Source organism: Nycticebus coucang, chromosome 10 (assembly GCF_027406575.1).
Source record: "Nycticebus coucang isolate mNycCou1 chromosome 10, mNycCou1.pri, whole genome shotgun sequence".
Classification (NCBI taxonomy): domain Eukaryota; kingdom Metazoa; phylum Chordata; class Mammalia; order Primates; family Lorisidae; genus Nycticebus; species Nycticebus coucang.
The window spans coordinates 127497137-127520454 of NC_069789.1; the positions used below are offsets into that span (position 1 = coordinate 127497137).

Sequence of the window (23318 nt, forward strand, 5' to 3'; positions counted from 1 at the left end):
TGCGCACGTTTTTGCGTCTGCTGTGTTTACCTGCGATGGGCGGGCTGGAACGCTCGGCAGAGGTAGCTTGCCAGGCTTTTCCAAACTGAGCAGAGCAGGACAGTGAAACAGACCCACTTACACGCTTTTGCGTTAGCCATGATCCCACCCCAATGGGGTTGTCCGCTGAGCGCTCTCCAGGACCTTGGAACCGGGCTTCTGTCGTAACAGCGCCCAGAGGCGGCGCCTTGAGCCTTGGGACCCTTTCGTACCGCGGAGACTGCGGTCCGACGCCGGGGCTAGAGTGAGGGTGGCTGGGGCCGCCGGACTAGCTTTTGTCGCCGTCACTGATGGCCTTGCTCCGCTCCCTGGGTCCCATGGAGACGCCGGCGTTGGTGAGTGGGGTGTTCTGCAGGCCCACGCGAGCTAGGATCGCCACCGGCACGGTCCCCTCTGCTGTGATAGACGAGACCCCGGGACTTTCCTTTTGGATGCTCTTGGATCTGGAGATCCCGGGGGTCCGGGGGCGCTGTCACTTCCACACCAGGGTCCTGAATTCAGGTCTCCATTTCTGGCTCTACTCACTTTGAGCTCCTCACCTCGCTGTTCTTGGCCTCCTTTCCCTTCAGTCTAAAATGGAATGTTAATCATTCTCTCTGTTGCGGGAACTGGAACGGGTACTCGTGTCGCCCGTGTCCTTCAGTACTCAGAGAGCATCGATGTTATTTATGGAGAGGACTGCGCAGGTCCTGCATTTATTACCACAGGGACTCACTTCAGCAGGAATCTGATCCTAGCTGAAAGCTGGGAAAGGGTATGAGAGCCTCCAGGGCAGAAGTGAGGTGACAGCAACATTTTTAGGATTGCACTCTTGATAGGAATAGAAGGTTTCCCCACAGTCTAGAACATCGTTGGATTTATCTTGTGAATAAAGTGAATTTGGCTTGCCACTTAGCAGTAAACCCATTTTTCCATTTAACACATTTGCTTGCATTTGAAAAGCGAATTCATTACACTACGCATTAATGACAGGAGACAGGAATGTGTGTCTCTTGGTATGTAAGCGTGCAACAAGTTACTCCCAGCATGTCACCCTGTTTACTTATCATAGCACTGATCACCTTCAGAACTCCTCTGATATACATCTCAGACCTGGCCTGCTCTCTGACTTCATTGTAGCCTTGTTCCACAGTCCCCACAGAGAAGTCTTCCTTGGTTGCCTCATCCTAACCTTTGTGGTTGGGTCACTTTTGTTGTTTTCCAGAGTCTTCTGACGTTAATTTGCTGGTTTATTATTGAGGATCTCAACCTCGGAATGAAAGCTCTTTTTCTCTCTTTTTATCCTCAGGCCCAGTACAGTTCTGTGTCTGTACCACTTACTCGATAAGTTGTTGATGAATGAAAGACTCTACGAGGGGTGGGGAACCTGTGGCCTTGGGGTTGCATGAGACCTTTGGGATCCTTGATGGTTTTAACTGAATCCAAATTTTACAGAAGAAATCCTCTTAATAAACAGATTTGATCACAAGCTGCCAAGGACAATGTAGGCTGTGGCTCTGAGCAGCTGGCAGCAGCCTTTACCAGGATGTCTGTCCTGGGTGTGGATGGGATGGTGGGATGAGGCTCTAGTACATATGTAATGATACCCGAGCGAAGTGTGACAACAGTGACTCAGAGGAAGAAAGAACAGGCCTATAGTTCATTGTGAAATCTTCCAGGGAGTCTTCAAGTCCCAGCTATCAGTTGAGGGCAGGGAGAGCTTATCTGAGCCCTTCTAGAACTCAGGCAGTTGGCACCTCTTCAGGTGCTTCTTCTGTGAGGCAGGTGATGAGACAGCTCTGCTCTTCCTCCCATGTCTATGGAAATATTTTCAGGAGTGGGTGACATGACTTCAACTGTAAAAATTACTGGACTTGCTTCTTGCCCTTGTCCCTGTGGTCATGGTGGAATACGGGGCCATATTCTTAGGGCCAGAGGGACCCCGATTCAGTTCTGCCTCTGCTCATTTGACACACAACTCTGAATGACTCAACTTTAAGCCTCAGTTTGCTGATTGTGAAATGGAGATGTTGATGGCATTACCTCAGGGCTGTGGGACAATCAGTAAAACCCGCAGACAAGCTTAACAACATGTGCTGGGCTCTGCAGTGTTTGTGTGATGAGCATTTTCTCTGCAATTCACACAACAGCCTAGTGAATCAGAAACTGTTATTGTACTGATGTGGAAACTAAGGCTCAAAGAAATTAAGAGACTTCCCCAGGTTCACACGTCTGTCGCCTGTTGGTTCAAGAGGCTGGTTTTAAACCCCCAGAAGTGTGGTTTCAGACCTGGAGACGTTAGTTGCTTTCACACAGCATGGAAGGTCCTCGGGTACAGGCAGACAGCACACTAGTGAGGCTCAGCTGCTGCTGCCACTGTTATTTAGATTGTTATTTTTTATACACTGTTCTAACATTTCAGAGAATTTAGTGTCTTCTCACAGTCCACGTAGGATTATCTATCAATGATAATCGATAGATACAAAGATTATCGATAATCTTTGTGTCATTCTCTGATGGCTTCTCACAGAAGAGGCTTTTCTCTCCCACATCTTTGTGTTCTGTCAAAGGTGCCATCTGCCTCCCAGAGCTAAGTTCTCAAGAGATGCTCAGTGGTTCAGGCCTTGGGCTCTCTGCACTTTTGCCAGTAACCAAGCATAGGCTCTAATTCCATCAAATAGCTGCACCAACACCTCATCACCTCTGTTTGACTTTCCAGGCTTTGGTATCATTTGAAGACGTGGCTGTGACCTTCACTGGGGAGGAATGGGGGCATCTGGACCTGGCCCAGAGAATGCTGTACCAGGAAGTGATGCTGGAGACATGCTGGCTCCTGGTGTCACTGAGGCCTCATTTCTCCGCACCCTCTTTCTCTAGGCATGGCTGGTTGAGAAGGACTCAGGAACCCACCTTCCCTTTTCCTGGCAGCCTCAGCACATTGTGTTTTCCCTGTATCTCCATCAGGGATTATTGTGTGAGGAAATAGACCTTCTCAACACTTTCCTCCCAGAGGCACAAGCTGGCCTCATCTGATGTCCTTGTCCTTGCTTGAGTCAAAGGTCCTCACAGCCTAGTTAGCAGCACCTGTGGGTGATGAGAGGTTCTCCGAGAAGGGAGTGATTAGACAGGCAGTAAGAAGGTATTGTCACCAGAACTACTGATATCTTTCTAAGCAGCACAGTCTTGGCTAAGGGCCTTCTTTGACCACTGGCATAAGCACAGTTCAGTGGACAGTTATTTCCTTGTGGCCTGTGCCTGGCTTCTCTGCCTGTCCAGGAGGCAATTTTCAAGGATGTATAGATACACTATCAAATGATATTGATGGGCAAGTGAGAAAGCTGGGGCTTGGGGGAGGGTTGAGGGTATTTTGTTTTGTTTTGTTTTTGGTTTTTGCTTTGTCTTTCCTGCCTCTTGATTATTGAGTCCCATAGCTGTTGGCTAAATTCTTCTTCAGCAGAAAGACTAGCCTCAAACTGCCATCCTTGAACAGACAACAGGAGCTCGCTGGGACTTAATACTGTTATTTTGGTTTCATCATAGTACCCTTTCATTTACAGCACGTGAACTAATATCTGTAAAGCACTTGGAACAGCGCAGGAAGTAGTGCTATATGTGTATTTGTTACCAAATGAATATATCCCAGATGTTCTCCCATCTGAACCTTTGCTGGAGTTTACCCACAAATTGGTCTAAATAGGAATTGAGTGGAAGCTCACAGTCTCACTTTCCCAGCTATCCAAATGTTGCCTCTGACAAGGCTCTCCCAAGATATCAGTCATTGGTGAAGTAAATACAATGCTATTTTATGACATTTGCATTAGTTGTTGAAATGTGTGGGGAACAGCCTTCCAGGTGGAGGGATCAACAGAAGCAGAGTCTCTGAGGGGGCACGGAGCTTGATTTCTAAACAGAGATGAAGGGCAGTCTGACTCTCCTTTCCCACTGGCCCATCATGGAGCTCAGTGCCAGGCATATGGCAGACATCAGCGAACATTTACCAAATGACCAAATGATGCATTGGATGCATTCAGCCTGCAGGACAAGATTTTCCATTGATGTCTTTGTGGGTGCTGGTGCCTCAGTCATTGATGTCTCTCCAAAGTCTTAACTTTTTAGCCTCCATATTTGGCAAAATGTGTCTGGTTACATGTAACAGGAGACTACTTTATACTAGCCCAGAGGTTGTGCTACTTCCCAGGTTGGTAGATGCCAACCAGTGCTCTCTGCCTGCTTTCTCTCCTTAGCTAGGGTCATCAGGCCAGCATCCTTGCAGGCACCACAGAATGGTGCAGTAACAGTGAGGGCCCAGGCCCCCACTTTCATCTCTGTCCTCCCAACATGGATTAGAGGCTTTTTTAGAATAGATAGCTAACTCAGATCACCTACCTCAGACAACTGTCAGATTAGTTGATTTAATCCAATGCTTTTTTAACTATCCCCTGGGCACCAAAATGGTGCCTGGGTAGCTTTAAAAAGTACCAGTTGGTCCTTGTGCTCAGAGATTTGGTTTATTTTGTTCTGTTTTTGGAACCAGCATCACTAGGTAGTCTCGATGCACAGGGAGATTGAATCTTAATGACTTAGTTAATTAGAGAGTATCTGGCAGAGGGTAGAGGGATGTTTCCTCTTTCTAGGGTTTTGTGACAGTATGCTAAAGGTCTATACTCCTTTAAACTTGAGACTTTTCCTTTTGTCTTTACCTGTTTACCCAGGTTCCATTTATTTCTCCATGCATAGGGCATTATGTTCCCAAACCAGAGCTGATCTACCTACTGGAGCATGGGCAGGAGCTGTGGACAGTGCAGAGAGGCCTCCCCCCAAGCACCTGTGCAGGTAGGTGGCTGTGAGTCTTGCAGTGGGGCCATGGCAGCCTGCAGAATACCAGGAGATCACGGTGTCTGCAATTCCATGGGTGGCAGCTTTTTGTGGTCTGGGATATCATGGAGCCCTTTGAAACTGGCGTCTTTCTATCTTCTTACCCCCCCAAACACAGTTTTACTCATGTTAGAATATGGTATCTTAGATAGGAGATAGATTCTGGGCTTTAAAGATTTGCCACTCCCCAGCCTCGTGACCCTGGGGAAGTTGTGTGATCTCACTGTCTTTGGTGTTCAGGTTACACTGAGTTAAAGCTAACTGCTCTGGATAAACTCCAAAATCTTGGTGACTCAAGAGATTGAGTCTTTTTGTTCTCATTCATGCAATAGTCTCCCATGGGTCAACAGGAGAGCTCTGGAGCACATATTTATTTAGGGATCAGTTATATTCTATTGTCAATAGGTGGATTTAAGGTTACCCTGGCTCAAGGAATAGCAGAGAAAGGCATTTGTCACATCCATTGGTGCACACACTTCACTTCCATGCACATTTCATTCATGGGAGCTGGGTGTTAGGCTGCAGCTGGGTAAGAGGCTGGGAAATGGGGTTTAGCCTCTTTGTGCTCATGCAGAAGAGCCCATGGGTATAGTAAACATACACACAGTCTGCTCAACTCAGCCAGCATTTGAAAAAAGATAATGAGAATAGATTCTGCATCATTGGGTTGTTTGGGAATATAATTATGTAGCAGATAATAGGAAATTGCCTAGCACACTGTCTGACCCAAAGGGGCTCTACAGCATTTACCTATTAGTAATATTCATGTATTACCAGTTATAACAAATAGTGATGTCTTAATCTTCATTCCAGCTTCAAAAGAGTCAGTTTTTTTCCTTGCAGATTATTACTTCCAACTCTATTCTGCACCTCACCTTTTTCCACCTTCATCCAATCATTTATTAATTCATCCATACATGCCTTCATCCTTCCATTTGTCAGTCAGATGCTCAGAAGTACTCCTAGCCCTGTTGTCTTCTTGCCTTCTTGTCTTGTAAAACCTCAAAGTACCGTTTGCCTTTGTCAGTCTACAGCTGGGCCACCAAGGGCAGCTAGAGCCGTTGAGTATGTGGATAAGTACTTTGCAGACTCATCGTCTTGACCCTCTTATGTTCCTCCAGGCTGCTCAGCCAGCCATCACCCCTCTTCCCAGTTCCACATTTTCACTGAATATCTCAAAGACCCCTCACCATCATCAGCCTAAGAAGGGCCTCATGATCTCACCCACTCCTTTCATCTCCCCATCTTCAATTGATGGCCTTTTCATTAAGTGAGGAAGGCTAAAAACTAACTTGGACAACACTCAAACACCATCTCTGTCTTACCCAATATCCAGCCATCCCCCAATCATGACTGTTTTACATCATTCATATCTCCTGAACCCATCGCCTTCACCAGTTCCATCATTTCCAAGCTAGTCTCGTCTTTGCCTGCATGGTACTAACAAATTCCTAGCTGATTTCTCTACATCTCCTCTGTGCCTCTGGTCAGCCCTGTGTGTTACATTCTCCCTGTCCACTCATATGTTCCAAATACATCAACTTTCTTGCCACTGATGTCTCAGCATATAACCTTCTTCATGTTCAAAGTAAAGCTACACACTTGTTTTTCTTGCTTTTTAACCTGTATGGATTCATCTGCATCTGACTCATCCCTGTAGCTTCCTTCTTACTTCTATGGAAGAGTTCTTGTCCCAAGCCATGGCTAATTCTCCCCACAGAGTCTGGATCACACCTTCTCCTGCCTTCTCAAGTATGTTATTTACTGCTGAGTAACAGAATTACCACAACACTGCAGCTTAAAACATCCCTCACTTATTATTTCCCATCTGTTGGTCAGGAGTCCAGGCACAGTGTAGCAGGGTCCTCCACAAGGCTGCAGTCACAGGCACCTCACAGCCTGTCTGTTCACCCCTTCAGATCCAGCAGCTATGAGAGACTGCAGCCAGATGGGTGCTAAGTCTTATAGAATTACATATATTTTATTGTGTGCATTGTAACACCTTTGCAATATTCTGTTATTTAGAAGAAAATCAAAGTCCCATCAACATTCCCATGGATGGTATCTTGAAAGGAGGAGGCTCACAGGAAGCCATGTGTGAGTCTGTCTGCTGTGTCAGAACATGTACTTCTCGCTCGCTAAATCCCTGTTATAGGATAATATTTAGAAGTAAGTATATCCTACATCAAGCACACAAAGTGAACTCAGTGTGAGTTTAAAATGGCTTGCTATTCTTCCAGAGGCTTAAGGGACCTGGGCCCCCTTGGGACACACGCAGAGTTAGCTTGCCTGGAGTTAAAATTCCACAAGCCAATTCTCTGAAGTTGTGCACCCCACGAAGCCTGAGATCAAAGGGAATGCCGCCCTTCCTCAGAGATATGAGCCAGAGGGTTGACGTATGTTAAAAACATATTGTCAGAGGTCTATAGGTGCTCTGCCCTGAGGAAAGACACAGTCATTACTTCATACTGAGTAAACTAAGTGAACGCTTGAAGGTACTCTTCCATTAACTCTGTTCCCCTGTGGCTGCTTTCTTCTTTGTGATGTTTATTTAGATACCTGCCCAGAGACTAGTCAGTGTCTAGAAGAAGATGTTTACTGCAGAAGTGATTGTGTTGATATGGTAACAGGGTATTTCAGATAAGTTAATTTCAGATAAGTAAAATGAGGTAAAGGTGAAACTAACAGATGATAGATTAAGTGTGTACATGACTAGAAAGGTATAAAATCAAAACCCTGAATAAAGAACTTTGCTACACACCATCCCATACTATCTAGTCTGTTTCTTGACTTAATAATTGCAGGAGTGAGTTTAACCCACGGCAAAGCTGCTGTTCTTTCGCGTCTCCAGTCACACAACATATTGGCGTAGTTGGCAGGATAAGGGGATCGCAAAGGAGCAGAAAGCCTTTCTGGACCCTGGGCTGGAGGATGGCCGCCTCCTCCAGGACACCTTGGAGAGATCTTTGCTGAAGTCACTTGAGGTAAGCTTGAGAACCCTGTAACTGGGACAGTGCAATTGCCACGCAGCATACATGGGACATCTCCAGCATAGCAAGAAACATGGGAGGAAATAATATGAGTCTTCAGCTCTCTTCCTCTTTGGAGGACCAGTATATTGCCATTTTAAAAACTCTGATTTCTACCACTTAAATTCTGGTAAAAACCAGTAACCTGCGGGAACTTTTCTGTGTGGTTGTTAAGCATTGCCACTGGTTCACACCTGACTGGAGAGTCCAGCTTAATTTGAAAGTCTGGAAGAAAGTGGGTCAGGCTCTGCATCATGCCCACCACAAGGGCAATTTTATAAGCAGGGAAATATGGGCAACGTATCAGCTGGTTCATATCGCATTGGAACCATTTCAGACATGTTCTGAGCAAAGCTCTGAGCCTGAGGAGATTGGCACTGACAAGTTGCCACCCCTGCCTCCTTTGCCCGAGCTGGGTCAGTTAGTCCAGCCAGAGCAGGCTGCGGAAAGTCCCAGACAACCGGAACATGAATGTGATATGCCAGAATCCCATTCTGAACCTGAGCCTAATAAGCCTACAAAGAAATATATGGGTGACTTAATTAGTCTAGAGAGTGACGCGGAGAGCTGTCTGGAATTAGTGGAAATGGCTGATGAATCAGCTCAAAAAGAGTCTGAATTTGAACATCTTAAAAAGGTTATGGCTGAAAATTTTCAAACAATGAATCAAAGAATTGCCTTCTTAGAAAAGAAGGGAGCTGAAATACTCTCCTCTAGAGCAAGCTCTAAAGCAGGTTCTTGTAAAGATGTGCTTCCACCTCACAAGCCTTTAACTCCTTCTGTACCAGCAGGTCCTATGGTCTGGAGGGAAGGCCCCTTACATTGTAATGCTCCACCAGGAATCTATCCTGTGTGGCCTAATCCCCCAGATATTTGATTCACTGCATGGTATCACTTTCCCTTAGATGTTTCTGAATTGGCTATGTCTAATGAGAACTCAGTTCAAATTTCAGAATTGGGTAATAATAAAGAGCCTGTTATACAAGCATATCCTGTTTTCAGGGAAATTCAAGAGAATGGTCAATTGGGAGCCACTCAACATGCTCCTGGGCGGCCCCTGTGGCTCAAGGAGTAGGGCGCCAGTCCCATATGCTGGAGGTGGTGGGTTCAAACCCAGCCCCGGCCAAATAAAAAAAAAAAAAATTTAAAAAAAAAAAAAAGAAGTAAAATTTTTAAGAACAATGAAAGATGCTGTTTATGCTTATGGACCTATTTCTCCTTTTGTGATTGGCATTTTAAATTCATATTGCACAAATCATATTTTTATTCCTGCTGACTGGGAAACTTTAGCTCGTACTACCTTGAACCCTGGTCAACTTTTACAATTCAAGGCTTGGTGGCTGGAAGAGGCAACTTTGCAAAATCGAGCTCGGGGAACTCCAGTTAACTCTTTAACGGGTACTGGCCCTGTGGCCCACATTCACCAACAGCTGCAATTAACACAAGACTTATTAATGCAGGTTAAAGATGTTTGTATTAGAGCTTGGCAAAAACTAGAGGAAAAAGATGGGGTTAAACAGTTTTTTACAAGAATCATGCAAGCAAACAATGAACCATATTCTGAATTTGTAGCTAGACTTCAGACAGATGCTTTTATTACAATTAGCATTCAAAAATGCCAATTCAGATTGTAAGTTGGCCCTGACACCTGTGAAAAATCAGGACAATGTTTCCATTGAACAATATCTCCATACTTGTTGGGATATTGGCTCTGGAACATTTCAGGCAAAGTTTAATGCTACAGCCTTGGCAGGGGCACTTAATGGGACTAAAAAGAAAGCAAAATGTTTTAATTGTGGAAAAATGGGGCATCTGCATTCTGAATGTCGCAAGGCTAAAACTGAAAGTGCTCCGGCTGGTGCAGCTCAGGATACCAAGCCACAAGCATCTGACCTCTGCTGCTGCTGCAGAAAAGGCAAACATTGGACTAATGATGTAGATCTGTTAAGGATAAAGATGGCAAACTCCTGCCGCCAAAGGTAGAATTTGTTCCAGCACAGGATCCAAAAAATGGGGTGCAGGGCCCAGCTCGGGACCCGATAATGAACAATACGAGCACTCAAGGTCAATTTCCAGTGGACAATGGGGTAACACATGCACAGGCAAATCAGAACAACTAATTGAAATAGAGCCTGTGAAATTATATGTTCAGGATCTCTTTCATGCAACTCAAGGAAGTGCAGCTTTAGACATACCAATACTGTCTGAGGAAGAAATCTTACCTGGACAAAAGCCTAGAAAACTTCAGACTGGAATTTATGGCCCTATTCCACCAGACTCTGTAGGGCTTATTTTAGGTAGAAGCAGTTCAACAATGGAAGGTTTAAACATACATCCTGGAATTATTGATTCTGATTTTCAAGAGGAAATTATGCTTATGGCTTCTTCTACCCAGAATATAAAATTAAAATTTGGTCAAAGATTTGCACAAATTTTAATACTGCCTTATCATAAAGGACAGGCCCATAAAGTGGGAAGGTGGCTTTGGCAGCACTGGAAAACAGGTTTTTTGGCATACTTTCGTTAATGACTCTAGACCTCAGTATACAGTAACTTTTGCTGATAAAACAGCAATTACTGGATTAGTAGATTCAGGAGCTGATCTTTCAATAATTTCTTCTTTCATGTGGCCTAGGGCCTGGCCAAAAAAGAAAATTGAGGCTACATTTGTTGGTATGGGAACCTTAACTGATATTGAACAAAGTGTTAATACTTTAGACTGTTCTGGCCCTGAGGGTCAGAAAGCTCAACTGCGCCCCTATGTGGCTCCTATTGTGTTATCTATATGGGGCGGAGATCTTTTACAACAGTGGGGAGCCATGATTACTATTCCAACTATTTCCAAACTAGCCAAGACTATAATGATGAATATGGGTTATAATCCCATTGACCGCACTCCTACTTTAAAACCTGAAATTGTAAGAATGGGGAATGACAAAACTGGACTAGGCTTGCCTGCTCTTCATGAAGGTTTTATATAGAGGCTCCTGTACAGCGCTTTGCCCTGCTGTTAAAATGGTTAACAGATAAACCAATATGGGTTGAACAGTGGCCACTCCCTATGAAAAATTAGAAGCACTTAATAATATAGTTCAGGAACAGTTAAAAGCAGGCCATATTGTACACAGCAACAGCTGCTGGAACAGTCCAGTATTTCTAATAAAAAAGAAATCTGGAAAATGGAGAATGTTGACTGATTTAAGACAAATTAATGCACTTATTTCTCCGATGGGAACCTTACAATCAGGTATACCTAACTCATCTCTAATTCCTAAAACTTATTCTATTATCATAATTGATTTAAAGGACTGTTTCGTTACCATTCCTCTTCATCCTGAGGATGCTGAGAAATTTGCTTTCACTATTCCTGCTTTTAACTCAGAAAAACCTGCAAGACGCTTCCATTGGAGGGTCCTTCCTCAAGGCGTGTTGAATAGCCCCACCTTGTGTCAGCTTTTTGTAAATCAGCCTTTAGAAATAGTAAGAAACTTTTCCCAGAGGGTATGTGCTTACATTATATTGATGACATCTTAATAGCACACCCTGATAAGGAAAAGCTACAACAGATGTTTAAAGCTGTAAAAAAAATTGCCAGCAGTTTGGACCTGTAATTTCTGAGGACAAAACACAGTATACAGATCCTTGAGAGTATTTAGGATACAAAATAACTAGACAAAACCTAATTCCACAAAAAGTAACTATTAGAAGGGATACTTTAAAAACTCTGAATGATTTTCAAAAACTATTAGGAGATATAAATTGGATTAGACCTAGTTTGGGAATTCCCACGTATGCTCTAAAAAAATTTGTTTGCAACTTTAGAAGGGCCAGCCAATTTAAAAAGCCCTAGAGTATTAACTGCTGAGGCAGAAAAAGAATTACAGTGGATAGAACAGCATATCCAGCAATCTCAAATAGATAGAATTGATGATGTTGGTCATTTTTATTTATATGTGTTTCCTTCCAGTCATTCCTCTACTGGACTGTTAACACAGGAAAATAATTTCATAGAATGGTATTTTCTACCTAATAAGACAGTTAAGAAAATGGAAACATATATATATATATATATAATGGCCACAATAATTTTAAAAGAACATCAAAGATTTAGACAATTAATTGGTGAAGACCCTGAAAAAATATTTGTGCCTCTTACTAATTCTCAAATTAATAATTTATTTATCTTCAACACTGAATGGCAAATTGTTATTTCTGATTACCTAGGACTTATAGACAACCATTTCACTAAAGATAAAAAAATTCAATTTCTTAAAATAACTAATTGGATATTACCAAAAATTATTAAAGAACATCCTTTAGATGATGCTCTCACTTTTTATAGTGATGCTAACAAGAAAGGAATTGTAGGATATGTAGGAGAAGAAATACAAAAGGTCGAACAGTCTCCTTATCAATCTGTCCAGAAAGCTGAGTTATTTGCTATAGTAATGCTATTAAGTGATTATCCAGATAAAGATCTAAACATAATTAGTGATTCGATTTATAGCACAATTGTAGTACAAAATATTGAGACTGTTACTTTAACTGAAAATAATTCAGAATTAAATTTGTTTCAAAAACTACAAAATTTAGTAAGAGCCCGAGTAAAAGGTATTTATATTACACATATTAGAGCCCATACAGGATTACCTGGACATTTATCAGAAGGAAATCATATGGTAGATCAATTAATAGGATCAGTACTTACTGCCCAACAAGAACATAATATTCATCATTCTAATGCAAGATCATTAAAACAGAGACATGGCATCACTTGACACTCTGCCAAAGCCATAGTCCGATCTTGCCCCACTTGCCAACCTTTAGTGCACCTCCTTTACCCAAGGGAGTTAATCCTAGAGGATTGAAATCTAATCAACTATGGCAAATGGATGTGACTCAATTTCCAGAATTTGGAAAAACAAAATATATACATCATACTGTGGATACTTATTCTCATTTTTCATAGGCAACAGCATTATCATCTGAAAAGGCAGATGTTGTCATCACTCATCTGTTAGAATGCTTTGCTATTATGAGTAAACCTGAAACTATAAAAACAGATAATGGATCAGCATATATTTCAAATAAATGCAAAGAATTTTTTAATCTCCATCAAATAAATCATATAAAAGGGATTCCTCAAAATAGCACAGGTCAGGCTATAATTGAAAGATATGCTGACAAAACAGAAAGGGGAGGGACAGTATATCTCCCCAAGAAACAGATTATCTTCAGCTCTATTTACTTTAAATTTTTTTAATTTGAATAATGAAAATGAAACTCCAGCATCTAAGCACTGGAGTGTGGTCACACCGCCATCTACTGACCAACCAGAATATTACAAGGACAACCTAAATAATCAGAGGATCCCTGCCACTGTGGTAAAATGGGAAAGGGGATTTGCTTATATTTCTACAGGAGACTGTAATTTTGGGGTTCCAGATAAAAATATTAAACTCAGAAGTGTTACCCATAAAGAAACAATGGCAGAGAAACCTGATGGAATTTCGAGTGAACAAATTAGCCACAAGATTCCTATACCTAACCTTGACCCACAAGAATGAGAAGTGCAAGAAGATGATGGCAGTGCACCCAGAAATGGTGACCATGCAACAAATGCAGAAACTGGGGAAAACTGCTGTGACAAGCCTACGCAGACAAAAGGGTAAGGTAACACCTATGAATATATTTTTAGCAATGTTTGCTTTCCTTATGTCAACTGTAGAAGGAAAGGAATTTCATTATTGGACTTATGCCCCTAATCCACCACTTCTGCTAGGGTTAGTTGGACGGAACCCACAGTCCCCATAAAAGCAAATGAGTCTGTCTGGCTCCCCAGACCCTATGATACCCGAGGACCATTTAAACCTGAAGAAGAGGGAATGAAGCTTATTAATTATACTTCTGGCATCACCAGCCCTCCAATTTGTTTTGGTCAACAATACCAGTGTTTAAATATGACTGTACAGTACTGGCTAAGTCATTATGACCTGCCAGCTTCTGGGAATGACGTCAAACGTGAGATGTTTACGCTAAGTGCTAATTCCATTTCTCGTTTTATCCCGGGTTTTACTCCTATAGATATGGAAGCTCCTTCTTGTAAGGAGCACAGTTTTGCATTACAAAAGGAATGGGTGCATTGGACTCGATGTAAAGGAAATCAAACTTTTTTATTAACTAATACTTCTAAAGGTCCTATAATGGACTTGAGTCCAAAGGCAACTTTACTTGACAGTAATAAAAGACCTGTTAACATTGAATTGCCAAGAGATGAGGCTACCTATTCTATCAATAAAAGTAAAATTAATATTAATGTGATAACACCTATGAGTTAGACAGATGTTGAGTTTGCACCCCCCGCACTTGGAATTTATGGCTTTCCTAAACAAAATCATTTGTGGAAAGTAGCAGCAGCCCTAAAACCTATGAAAGTTTGGACCAGTAGATTGTTTTATCATCAAACCACCACACACCATACTTATGGTATGGAATTTACTGACCATGATGAAAGATACATTCAAGCTTGTGTTCAATTACCCTTTGTGTGGCTTAGGGGCAAAATAAAGTGGAATGAAAAAACAGGCGAATTGTTTTATCCTGTGTGTCAACTGTTTACTTGTATTAATAGTTCTCTAAGTTTTGATCCTCAAAAGGAACGGCTATATTTGTTGAGAGCCAGGACAGGTGTGTGGATGCCAGTGAATTTAACCAGGCTGTGGCAAGAATCTCCTGCCCTGACAGTCCTTCAACTTCTGGCTCATCGAGTCTTGAAAAGAACCAAGAGATTTATTGGACTTTTGATTGCTGCCATTCTAGGAATTATTGCAGTGACAGCTTCTGCTGTCACCTCTGGGGTGGCTTTGACTCAAGGAATCAGAACACATAATTTTGTGGCTGATTGGCATAAGAACTCTGAACAATTATGGACTGCTCAAAAACAGATCGACACTGAATTATTTCATGAAATTGCTGATTTAGAACAAGCTGTTGTTATGTTGGGGGATGAGTTAGTTAGCTTAAAGAAACAAATGAAGTTAAAAAGTGATTGGAATGTAACTACTTTCTGTATAACCCCTGTTAAATATAAAGAGAGTAAATTTCCTTGGGAGAATGGTAAAAAGCATTTGTTAAACCATGATAATTTGACTAAGTAAATTGTAAATTTACAACATGAGGTATATTCCACTTTTGAAAATAAGTTACAAAAAATAGATGGAGATCAAATTTTACAAGGCATAGCTGATGGAATTGAACAAATGAATCCTATTCCAAAAATACAGGAACTTATAGGAAGTTCAGTAGGATCGTTAGCATTATTTTTAATTATTGGATTCATTTTGTATTTAATTTGTAAGAAAATGAAGCATGCCCAAAGAGAAAATGAACGTTATGCACAAGTGTTTGCTTTAATGATGACGGATATGAATAATATACATCAGAAAACAGAAAGGGGAAATGTAGGATAATATTTAGAAATAAACATATCCTACATCAAGCACACAAAGTGAACTCAGTGTGAGTTTAAAATGGCTTGCTATTCTTCCAGAGGCTTAAGGGAACTGGGCCCCCCGGGACACATGCAGAGTTAGCTTGCCTGGAGTTAAATTCCACAAGCCAATTCTCTGAAGTTGTACACCCAGTGAAGCCTGAGATCAAAGGGAATGCCGCCCTTCCTCAGAGATATGGGCCAGAGGCTTAATGTATGTTAAAAACATATTGTCAGAGGTCTATAGGTGCTCTGCCCTGAGGAAAGACACAGTCATTACTTCATACTGAGTAAACTGAGTGAATGCTTGAAGGTACTCTTCCATTAACTCTGTTCCCCTGTGGCTGCTTTCTTCTTTGTGATCTTTATTTAAATACCTGCCCAGAGATTAGTCAGTGTCTAGAAGAAGATGTTTACTGCAGAAGTGATTGTGTTGATATGGTAACAGGATATTTCCTTACAAGTTAATTTCAGATAGTAAAATGAGGTAATGGTGAAACTAACTGATGTTAGATTAAGTGTATACGTGATTAGAAAGGTATTAAATCAAAACCCTGAATAAAGAACTTTGCTACACACCATCTCATACTATGTAGTCTGTTTCTTGACTTAATAATTGCAGGAGCGAGTTTATACCCATGGCAAAGCTTCTGTTCTTTCGTGTCTCTGGTCACCCAACACCTCTTCTGTATTTTCATCCCCTCCCTAATCACATTAAAGAAAACATGCAGAAACATAAAACTAAAACATGCTTTCACCTCTCCAACAGCATCTGAGTATCATGGATTCTGTCTCACCTGAACAACCTAGCTTATTGCAAGGTTTTCTCCTTTTGAGAGGATACATCTACATAGGACCTCCCTTTTATTATTTTTTCTTTGATTTTTATATTGAGATGTAACTTATACATAGCAAATGTACAAATCTTACAGTTTTATTTCTATGAAATTTTGCAAATACAGGTGTCCATAAAGTTCGTGTGCAATTTAAATTCAATGTATGTTCCCAATAGAAAAGTAAGTTTACATCCAACAAAAAAATATGATAAAGAAATTTTGGGGTGGCACCTATGGCTCAGTGAGTAGGGCACTGGCCCCCATATACTGAAGGTGATGGGTTCGAACCTGGCCCCGGCCAAATTGCAATAAAAAAAATAGCTGGGCATTGTAGCAGGCACCTGTAGTCCCAGCTACTTGGGAGGCTGAGGCAAGAGAATCGCCTAAGCCCAAGAGCTGGAGGTTGCTGGGAGATGTGATGCCATGGCACTCTACCAAGGTTGACAAAGTGAAACTCTGTCTCTTAAAAAAAATTTCAAATATAAATTGCACATGAACTTTATGGGTACAGGCAAACCACCACCAAATCATCACACAGATCAAGAAATACAGTATTTCTAGCACTTCGCAGGCTCCTTTTGCTCCCTCTTTGTAAATATCTCCTTCTACTAAACCAGTGTTTTTCAACCTTTTTTTATCTCATGGCACACACTTGAACTTCCACAGCACACTTAAATTATGTTGGTCAGAAAGAAGAATATATTTACTGTGCTTTGAACTTCTTTCGAAAATAATTTAATGATCTTTAAAAATGTTCAGGGAACACCTAAGGTCCTCTCATAGCACACTGGTTGAAAAATCACTGTCCTAGAGACCAGTGTTTAAACTCTATTACCATACATTAGTTTTAGTTTTTTTTTCCCCCCAGGGTAACAAAGAGAGATTTTATTTAGGAAGAACAAAGAGAAACTTTAGAGCACTTCCAAAGAGAGTTGGAAGTGGGTCCCTCTCATGAAGCAGAAAAGGTGAGAGGGACCCAGACATTCGTTTTGAAAGCATAAAAATAGAACCCATACTCCATCATGTCTGTCATCTTCATGACTCAAATTCATTAACATGGTGCATATAGTTGGAGTAAATTCATTACTGTGCAATCGCTTAAATGAATAGACTACATAACACCCATTTTTCTATTGATGGACGTTTGACTTAGTCTCCATTTTTGGAATGTTATGAAGACTACTGCTATGAATATTCTTGATCATATTTTTTGTTAGATGTAAACTTACATTTCTGTTGGGAACATACAAGTGGACTGGCTAGGTCATCTTCAAACAACTGTAATAACAAGAATAGTAGTGATCTGCAATTTACTGAACATTTATTTATTCTTTGCCATGCAAAATGAGTGGTTTTCATCCTTTTCTCATGTTAATGCTCAAAACAACTTGTAAGGCAAGAATTGAGGGTTACCCAGTTTTTCAGGTGAAGAAATTGAGTTTTAGGCTTGGTGCCTATAGCTCAGCCGCTTAAGGCCAAGACTCTAAGGTTGCTGTGAGCTGTGACACCACAGCACTCTACTGAGGTCAACATAGTGAAACTCTGTCTCAAAAAAAAGACATTGAGTTTCAGGAAAGAGTGCCAGCATGATTGGGTTCTAGTGAGGGCTCTCTTTCTGGCTTGTAGATGGCTGCCTTCTTGCTCTGCGCTCACATAGCCTTTCCGGTGCATTCACACAGGGACAGAGAGTAGAGAGAGCTCTCTGGGCTTATCAGGACAGTAATCCTGGCACAACCAGGGCCTCACCTTATGATCTCATGTAACCTTAATTACTTCCATAAAGGCTCTATCTCCAAATATAGTCAGATTGGGAGTTAGGGGTTCAACATATGAATTTGGGGGGAACACAGACATTTAGTCCATAACAGAAAGCTAATTTACCAAGAACATTTAGCTTGGCAGAGGCAAGATTTGAAAAAAGGTAAGTCTGGCTCCATACCTCGTACTCTGAACCATGATGCCTTACTGACTTTGAACTCAGCAGAAGCTCTTTCTGCATTTTTATGCTGGAGCTTTTATACAATTTGCCCTCATTCTCTCCTTCCCTTTTCTGTCTTAACCCTCACTTTTGTCAACTTACTCTGATAACTCCTTCAGCGTGACCTTCAGCAAACATCTCACAGCCCTTTCTATTCTATGCACTTTCTCTGTATCCACTCACTCCTGTTTATACTGTCAACTTCAACCCAAGTGTGGTAGCTCCCATGATATAGACCCAGGGATAATTTTCACTGATTGCTGACTTGGTGCCTGGTGCCTTATTAAGTGCTATATATGAGCTGTTTCACTTCATCCTCACCACAGTCTTTTCAGGAAACCTCACGGAATTTGAGTGGGTTACTAACGGCCACAGAGTTAGTGAAGGCCATTGGTGGAACTTCATGTGTTTGTCTTCAGAGACTGTGAAGGTAACTACAGTCCTCTGTAGGCCCTCTGACTTTTATAATTGCCTCAGGGTGTACAGATGTAGAAAAATTATAAATCATGACTTATGACACATTGTCACTGTTGGCCAATGCATGGTCTTTTTTTTTCTTTTATTATCTTTCACTTCATTTGTTAATGTGTTTATTCATTCTCCTTTAAAAAGATTGCAATGGACTCCTTTGAACCCTTCACCCAAGTACAAGAAGATTACCTACTTCCTCCATCTGTTGATGTGTTTCTTTCCTTTCCCATTCCTGTGCTGCCTCCCATGCATACATCGCCACTTTATTTGGGATTTGTTATTCCATTGATTATTCTATAGGAAGATTTGGGAGGGAGAGTGTTTTGGGTTTTGGGTTTTTATTTATAGGCTATTCAGATATTGTTTTTTCTTGTGTCTCATTTTGGTAATTTGAGTCATTCAAAGGATTTGTCTGCTTTAATTTGTTTCCTTATTACTTTTTAAGATTGCTTTATCTTATAATGGTAAATATTATGTTGTATATATTTTGCCACAATAAAAAAGCCATACAAATAAATTTAAGATACATATAGTATTTCATTGTATGTGTGTGTATTTTGCTCTTTGTTTGAGCATTATAAACAGTGTATCATTTTAAATTGCCTTCTGAGATTTTCACTCTTAATCAACAGCATGTCAATAAGATTTATGAGGCATGTAATTGTAGTTCACTAATTTTTTTCTGCTATAGTCAATTGCCTGTATATAACACATGGTATTTATCCATTTTCAGAGATAGTTTGAAAATGTTTGTTTATAGTGTTTTGTTCTTGAAAACGTTGCTGCCATGAAACTTCATGTACACACGCCCTCATGTACATGTGTAGGAGTTTCTCTTAGTAAGGTTCCTGGAACTGGAATTTTTGGACTATAAGGTAAGCAAAAGAAGAATTTTACTGGGTGAGGCTCTGTTGTTTTCTAAAATGGTCATACCTATTTACACTTCACTTGGGTTGTCCCAACAAGTCCATGGATCCATATCCTCTCCAATACTTGATATCATCAGGTTAAGTTTTTTTAATCTGGTAGGTATAAAATAGTATCTCATTATAGTCTTACTTTGCTTTACCCTTGTTACCAAGAAAGTTGGCTACCTTTTCCTATATTGATCAGCCAATGTGTATCTTCTGTAAATGTCAGTTCACAGTATTATGTTTATTTTTTATTTTGGGAAGTGAAGTTCCCAGCCATAATCATGGGTTTATTTCTTTTTCATTTCAGTTTTGGTTCATATATTTTGAGGCTGTAGTGTTTAGTGCATAAAGATTTAGAATAGTTATATCTTGGCCCAGTGCAGTGGCTCACGCCTGTAATCCCAGCACTCTTGGGGGCTGAGGCAAGTAGATTGCCTAAGCTCACAGATTCAAGAATAGCCTGAGCAAGAGTTGAGACCCCATCTCTAAAAATAGCCAGGTGTGGCAGGCACCTGTAGTCCCAGCTACTCCAGAGGCTGAGACAAAAGAATCACTTGATCCCAAGAGTTTGAAGTTGCTGTGAGCTATGATGCTATAGCACTATACTGTGGGTGACAAAGTGAGACTCTGTCTCAAAAAAAAAAAAATAGTTATGTCTTCCTAGTGGACTGGTCTTTTTGTCATTATGTAATGCCCTTCTTTGGTCTGTAGTTTGCTATCTGGTGTTAATACTTCCACCTTTGTTTGCTTTTTTTGCTAGTTATTTAGTCAAATTGATGACTAAAGTACTGATTTTGTGTGTTCTGGGTTGACATCACTAATAGACACTTTCTTATATTGGGTTTCCTTTAGGTGAAAAACCAAAGCCCAAGACCACAGAGCCTACAGTTTCACCACTGGTCTTCTCCAAGGAATCTTCTCTCCAGGAACAACTGGCACAGAGATCCTTAAGGGATTCCAGGTTGGGGCCAACTAGAGATGACGAAAGGCTCTCAGACATGCAGGAAGGGAACTTGAGGTGATCAGACCCCCACACATAGATGTGTCCTGGCAAGTGGAACCATTGACATGATGATGTGGAGACATGTAATAGTCTGGGTTTAAGGGTTTTATGGGAGTGAGTCAGTCCACATGATCCTGTCCATGAACATGATTCCCAAGGACCAGGAAAGGGCCCCATGGTTGATACAGGAAATAACCCTTACAAATGCGAGGATTGTGGAAAAGGGTTTAGCAAGAATTGGGCACTTGTGTGGCATCAACAGATTCATGCTGGAGTGAAGCCCTATGCATGTAGTGAATGTGGGAAAGCCTGTCTGCCGCGGACCACCGGTCGATGGGCCTCAGTCCGAGGGTGCTCAGGGTAAACGGTACAGGTTGGTTGAAAAGGTCGACGCAGGATGAAATGACAAACTGCCACACACCACGAGTGATGAAGAAAGCAGCTGTACTTTACTGATTTTTAAGTTTGGTATTTATACATTTTTGACAAAGCCTTACAAACTACAAAAGGTATTTTTATAACTTGCTGAGCCTTACAAGTTATTATCTAACTTTGCAGACGTGAGTATTCAACCGTCTTCCTTACACAATGTTTTGTCCGCAAGGGGGAACAAAGGCTGCTGTTTATCAGCAGTTACTCTTTTACTTCTCTTTATCTAAACTGAATGTTTTACTTTAGAATGTAGAGCTTCTTTCTTCTAATGTTTTATGCTTATACATATTAGTAATATAAATTATTTATTATTACCATGATTAGAAGTTTCAGTGTAAATTACATAAGTGATTAGAGTGTTAAGAATCATGTGAAATATAAAAGTATTGAAGTATGTGGAAAACTAAAGTATGTGGAAAATTTTTAAGTTGTAGGAGGCTGTGGGTGGTGTAGGTAGATATCTGGCCGGAACATCTTGTTTGCTGTTCCTGCATTGTCTCAATGCACTGTCTCAATTCACTGACATTTATGGTGGGAACGTGCTCCTGCATCGTTCCCCTGGAGACATTGAGTCTCCACCGGCTATGTTTGATTATGGATCAGTAAGTCATTATGTTTATTCTTGGTTTCTTAAAACAATCAGGCATTCAACTCAACAAACAGGTTTCAGGGTAAAGGTTTCTTAGGCTTTTATGCCACACCTCGTGAGTGATTACGTTCAACAAAAAGTATGCTAGGCAACTTCTGCACTGCTGTCGCATACTGGGGGTGCTGGGGGTTTCGCTCCGGGGAGCACATACCACCTACCCATGCGTTTTACAACGCGGACAGCGCCACCTCACCGCGGCTAGATGCCGGGGGTGCGGCACCTGTCGTCATATGGCCGACTTCATTCAACATATGAGGTTTCATACTGGGGAAAAACCATACAAGTGTATTGAGTGTGGGAAAGCCTTCAAGCACAGGTCTCACCTCATAGAGCACCAGAGCATTCACACTGGGGATAAGCCCTATGAGTGCAAAGAATGTTGTAAAGCTTTCACCCACCGCTCTTCTTTTATCCAGCATAGTATGACTCACCGAAAAGCCCTTTTTATGCAAAGAATGTGGGAAAACTGTTTACTACAGCCCTTCGTTTGCTCAACACATGAGGATTCATACTGGCAAGAAACTCTATGAGTGCAGTGAATGTGGAAAGGCCTTTACTCACCAATCCACTTTTATCCAGCATGACATGGCTCATACAGGAGAAAAACCCTTTTTGTGTAAAGAATGTGGAAAAGCTTTTTGCCTCAACTCATCCTTTACTTAACACATGAGGATTCACACTGGAGAGAAACCCTACAAGTGCAATGACTGTGGAAAGGCCTTTACTCACTGCTCCACTTTTATCCGGCATAAGAGGACCCATACTGGAGAGAAGCCCTTTGAATGCAAAGAATGTGGGAAGGCCTTTTGTAACAGCTCATCCTTAATTCAACACATGAGGATCCACACTGGTGATAAGCCCTATGAGTGCAGTGCATGTGGAAAGGCCTTTACACACCACTCTGTTTTTATCCAACATAATAGGACCCACAGTGGAGAGAAACCCTGGGAGTACAAAGAGTGTGCAAAAGCCTTTTACTATAGTTCTTCCTTCACTCGACACATGAGGATCCACGCTGGAGAAAAGCCCTATATCTGCAGGGAATGTGGAAAGGCCTTTACCCAACTTGGAAATTCTGCTTGGCATAATAGGATCCATACTGGAGAGAAACCCTTTGAGTGCAATGCATGTGAGAAGGCTTTTTGTGACAACTTTGCCTTAAGACAGCACATGAGAACTCAACACTTGAGAGAAACCCTTTGAATGCAGCGAATGTGGAAAGACATTCAGCCACAGTTCATCCTTTACTCACCACTGGAAGATTCATACCAGAGTTTAAAAGACACTACATGTAAGAAGGCCTTTTAAAGTGTGTTTACCTTGGTCAACTTCAGCGAATTCATACTGGTGAAATATCTTTCCCTTTGAACATAATTATTGAGGAAAGTCTTTTGGCCAGAAAAATAGCTTACTCAGTATCTGAGAATTCATACTAAAGAGAAACATTATAATTATCATCCCTGTGAAAGATTTTTATGGCAGGTCATCACTTGTCATCCCAAGAATTATGTTAGAATTTGACCCATATAGAGCCTTACACCATACCTGGGAATCATCCAAAAGAGAGACCCAGTGGTTATTGTGCATTTACCTAAATGTCAGCAACGACTTTCCTTTTAATTAT

General features: G+C 41.3%; 1 protein-coding gene across 1 annotated transcript; it reads left to right on the forward strand.

The window, feature by feature from the left end:
• The first annotated feature begins 329 nt into the window (after window positions 1–329).
• On the forward strand, window positions 330–22973 carry ZNF599 (zinc finger protein 599). The gene is given in 8 exon segments (XM_053606182.1): window positions 330–527; window positions 683–793; window positions 2738–2861; window positions 4753–4851; window positions 20463–20921; window positions 21914–22124; window positions 22126–22873; window positions 22875–22973. Coding segments are annotated over 8 exon segments (2049 nt in total).
• Window positions 22974–23318: the final 345 nt, after the last annotated feature.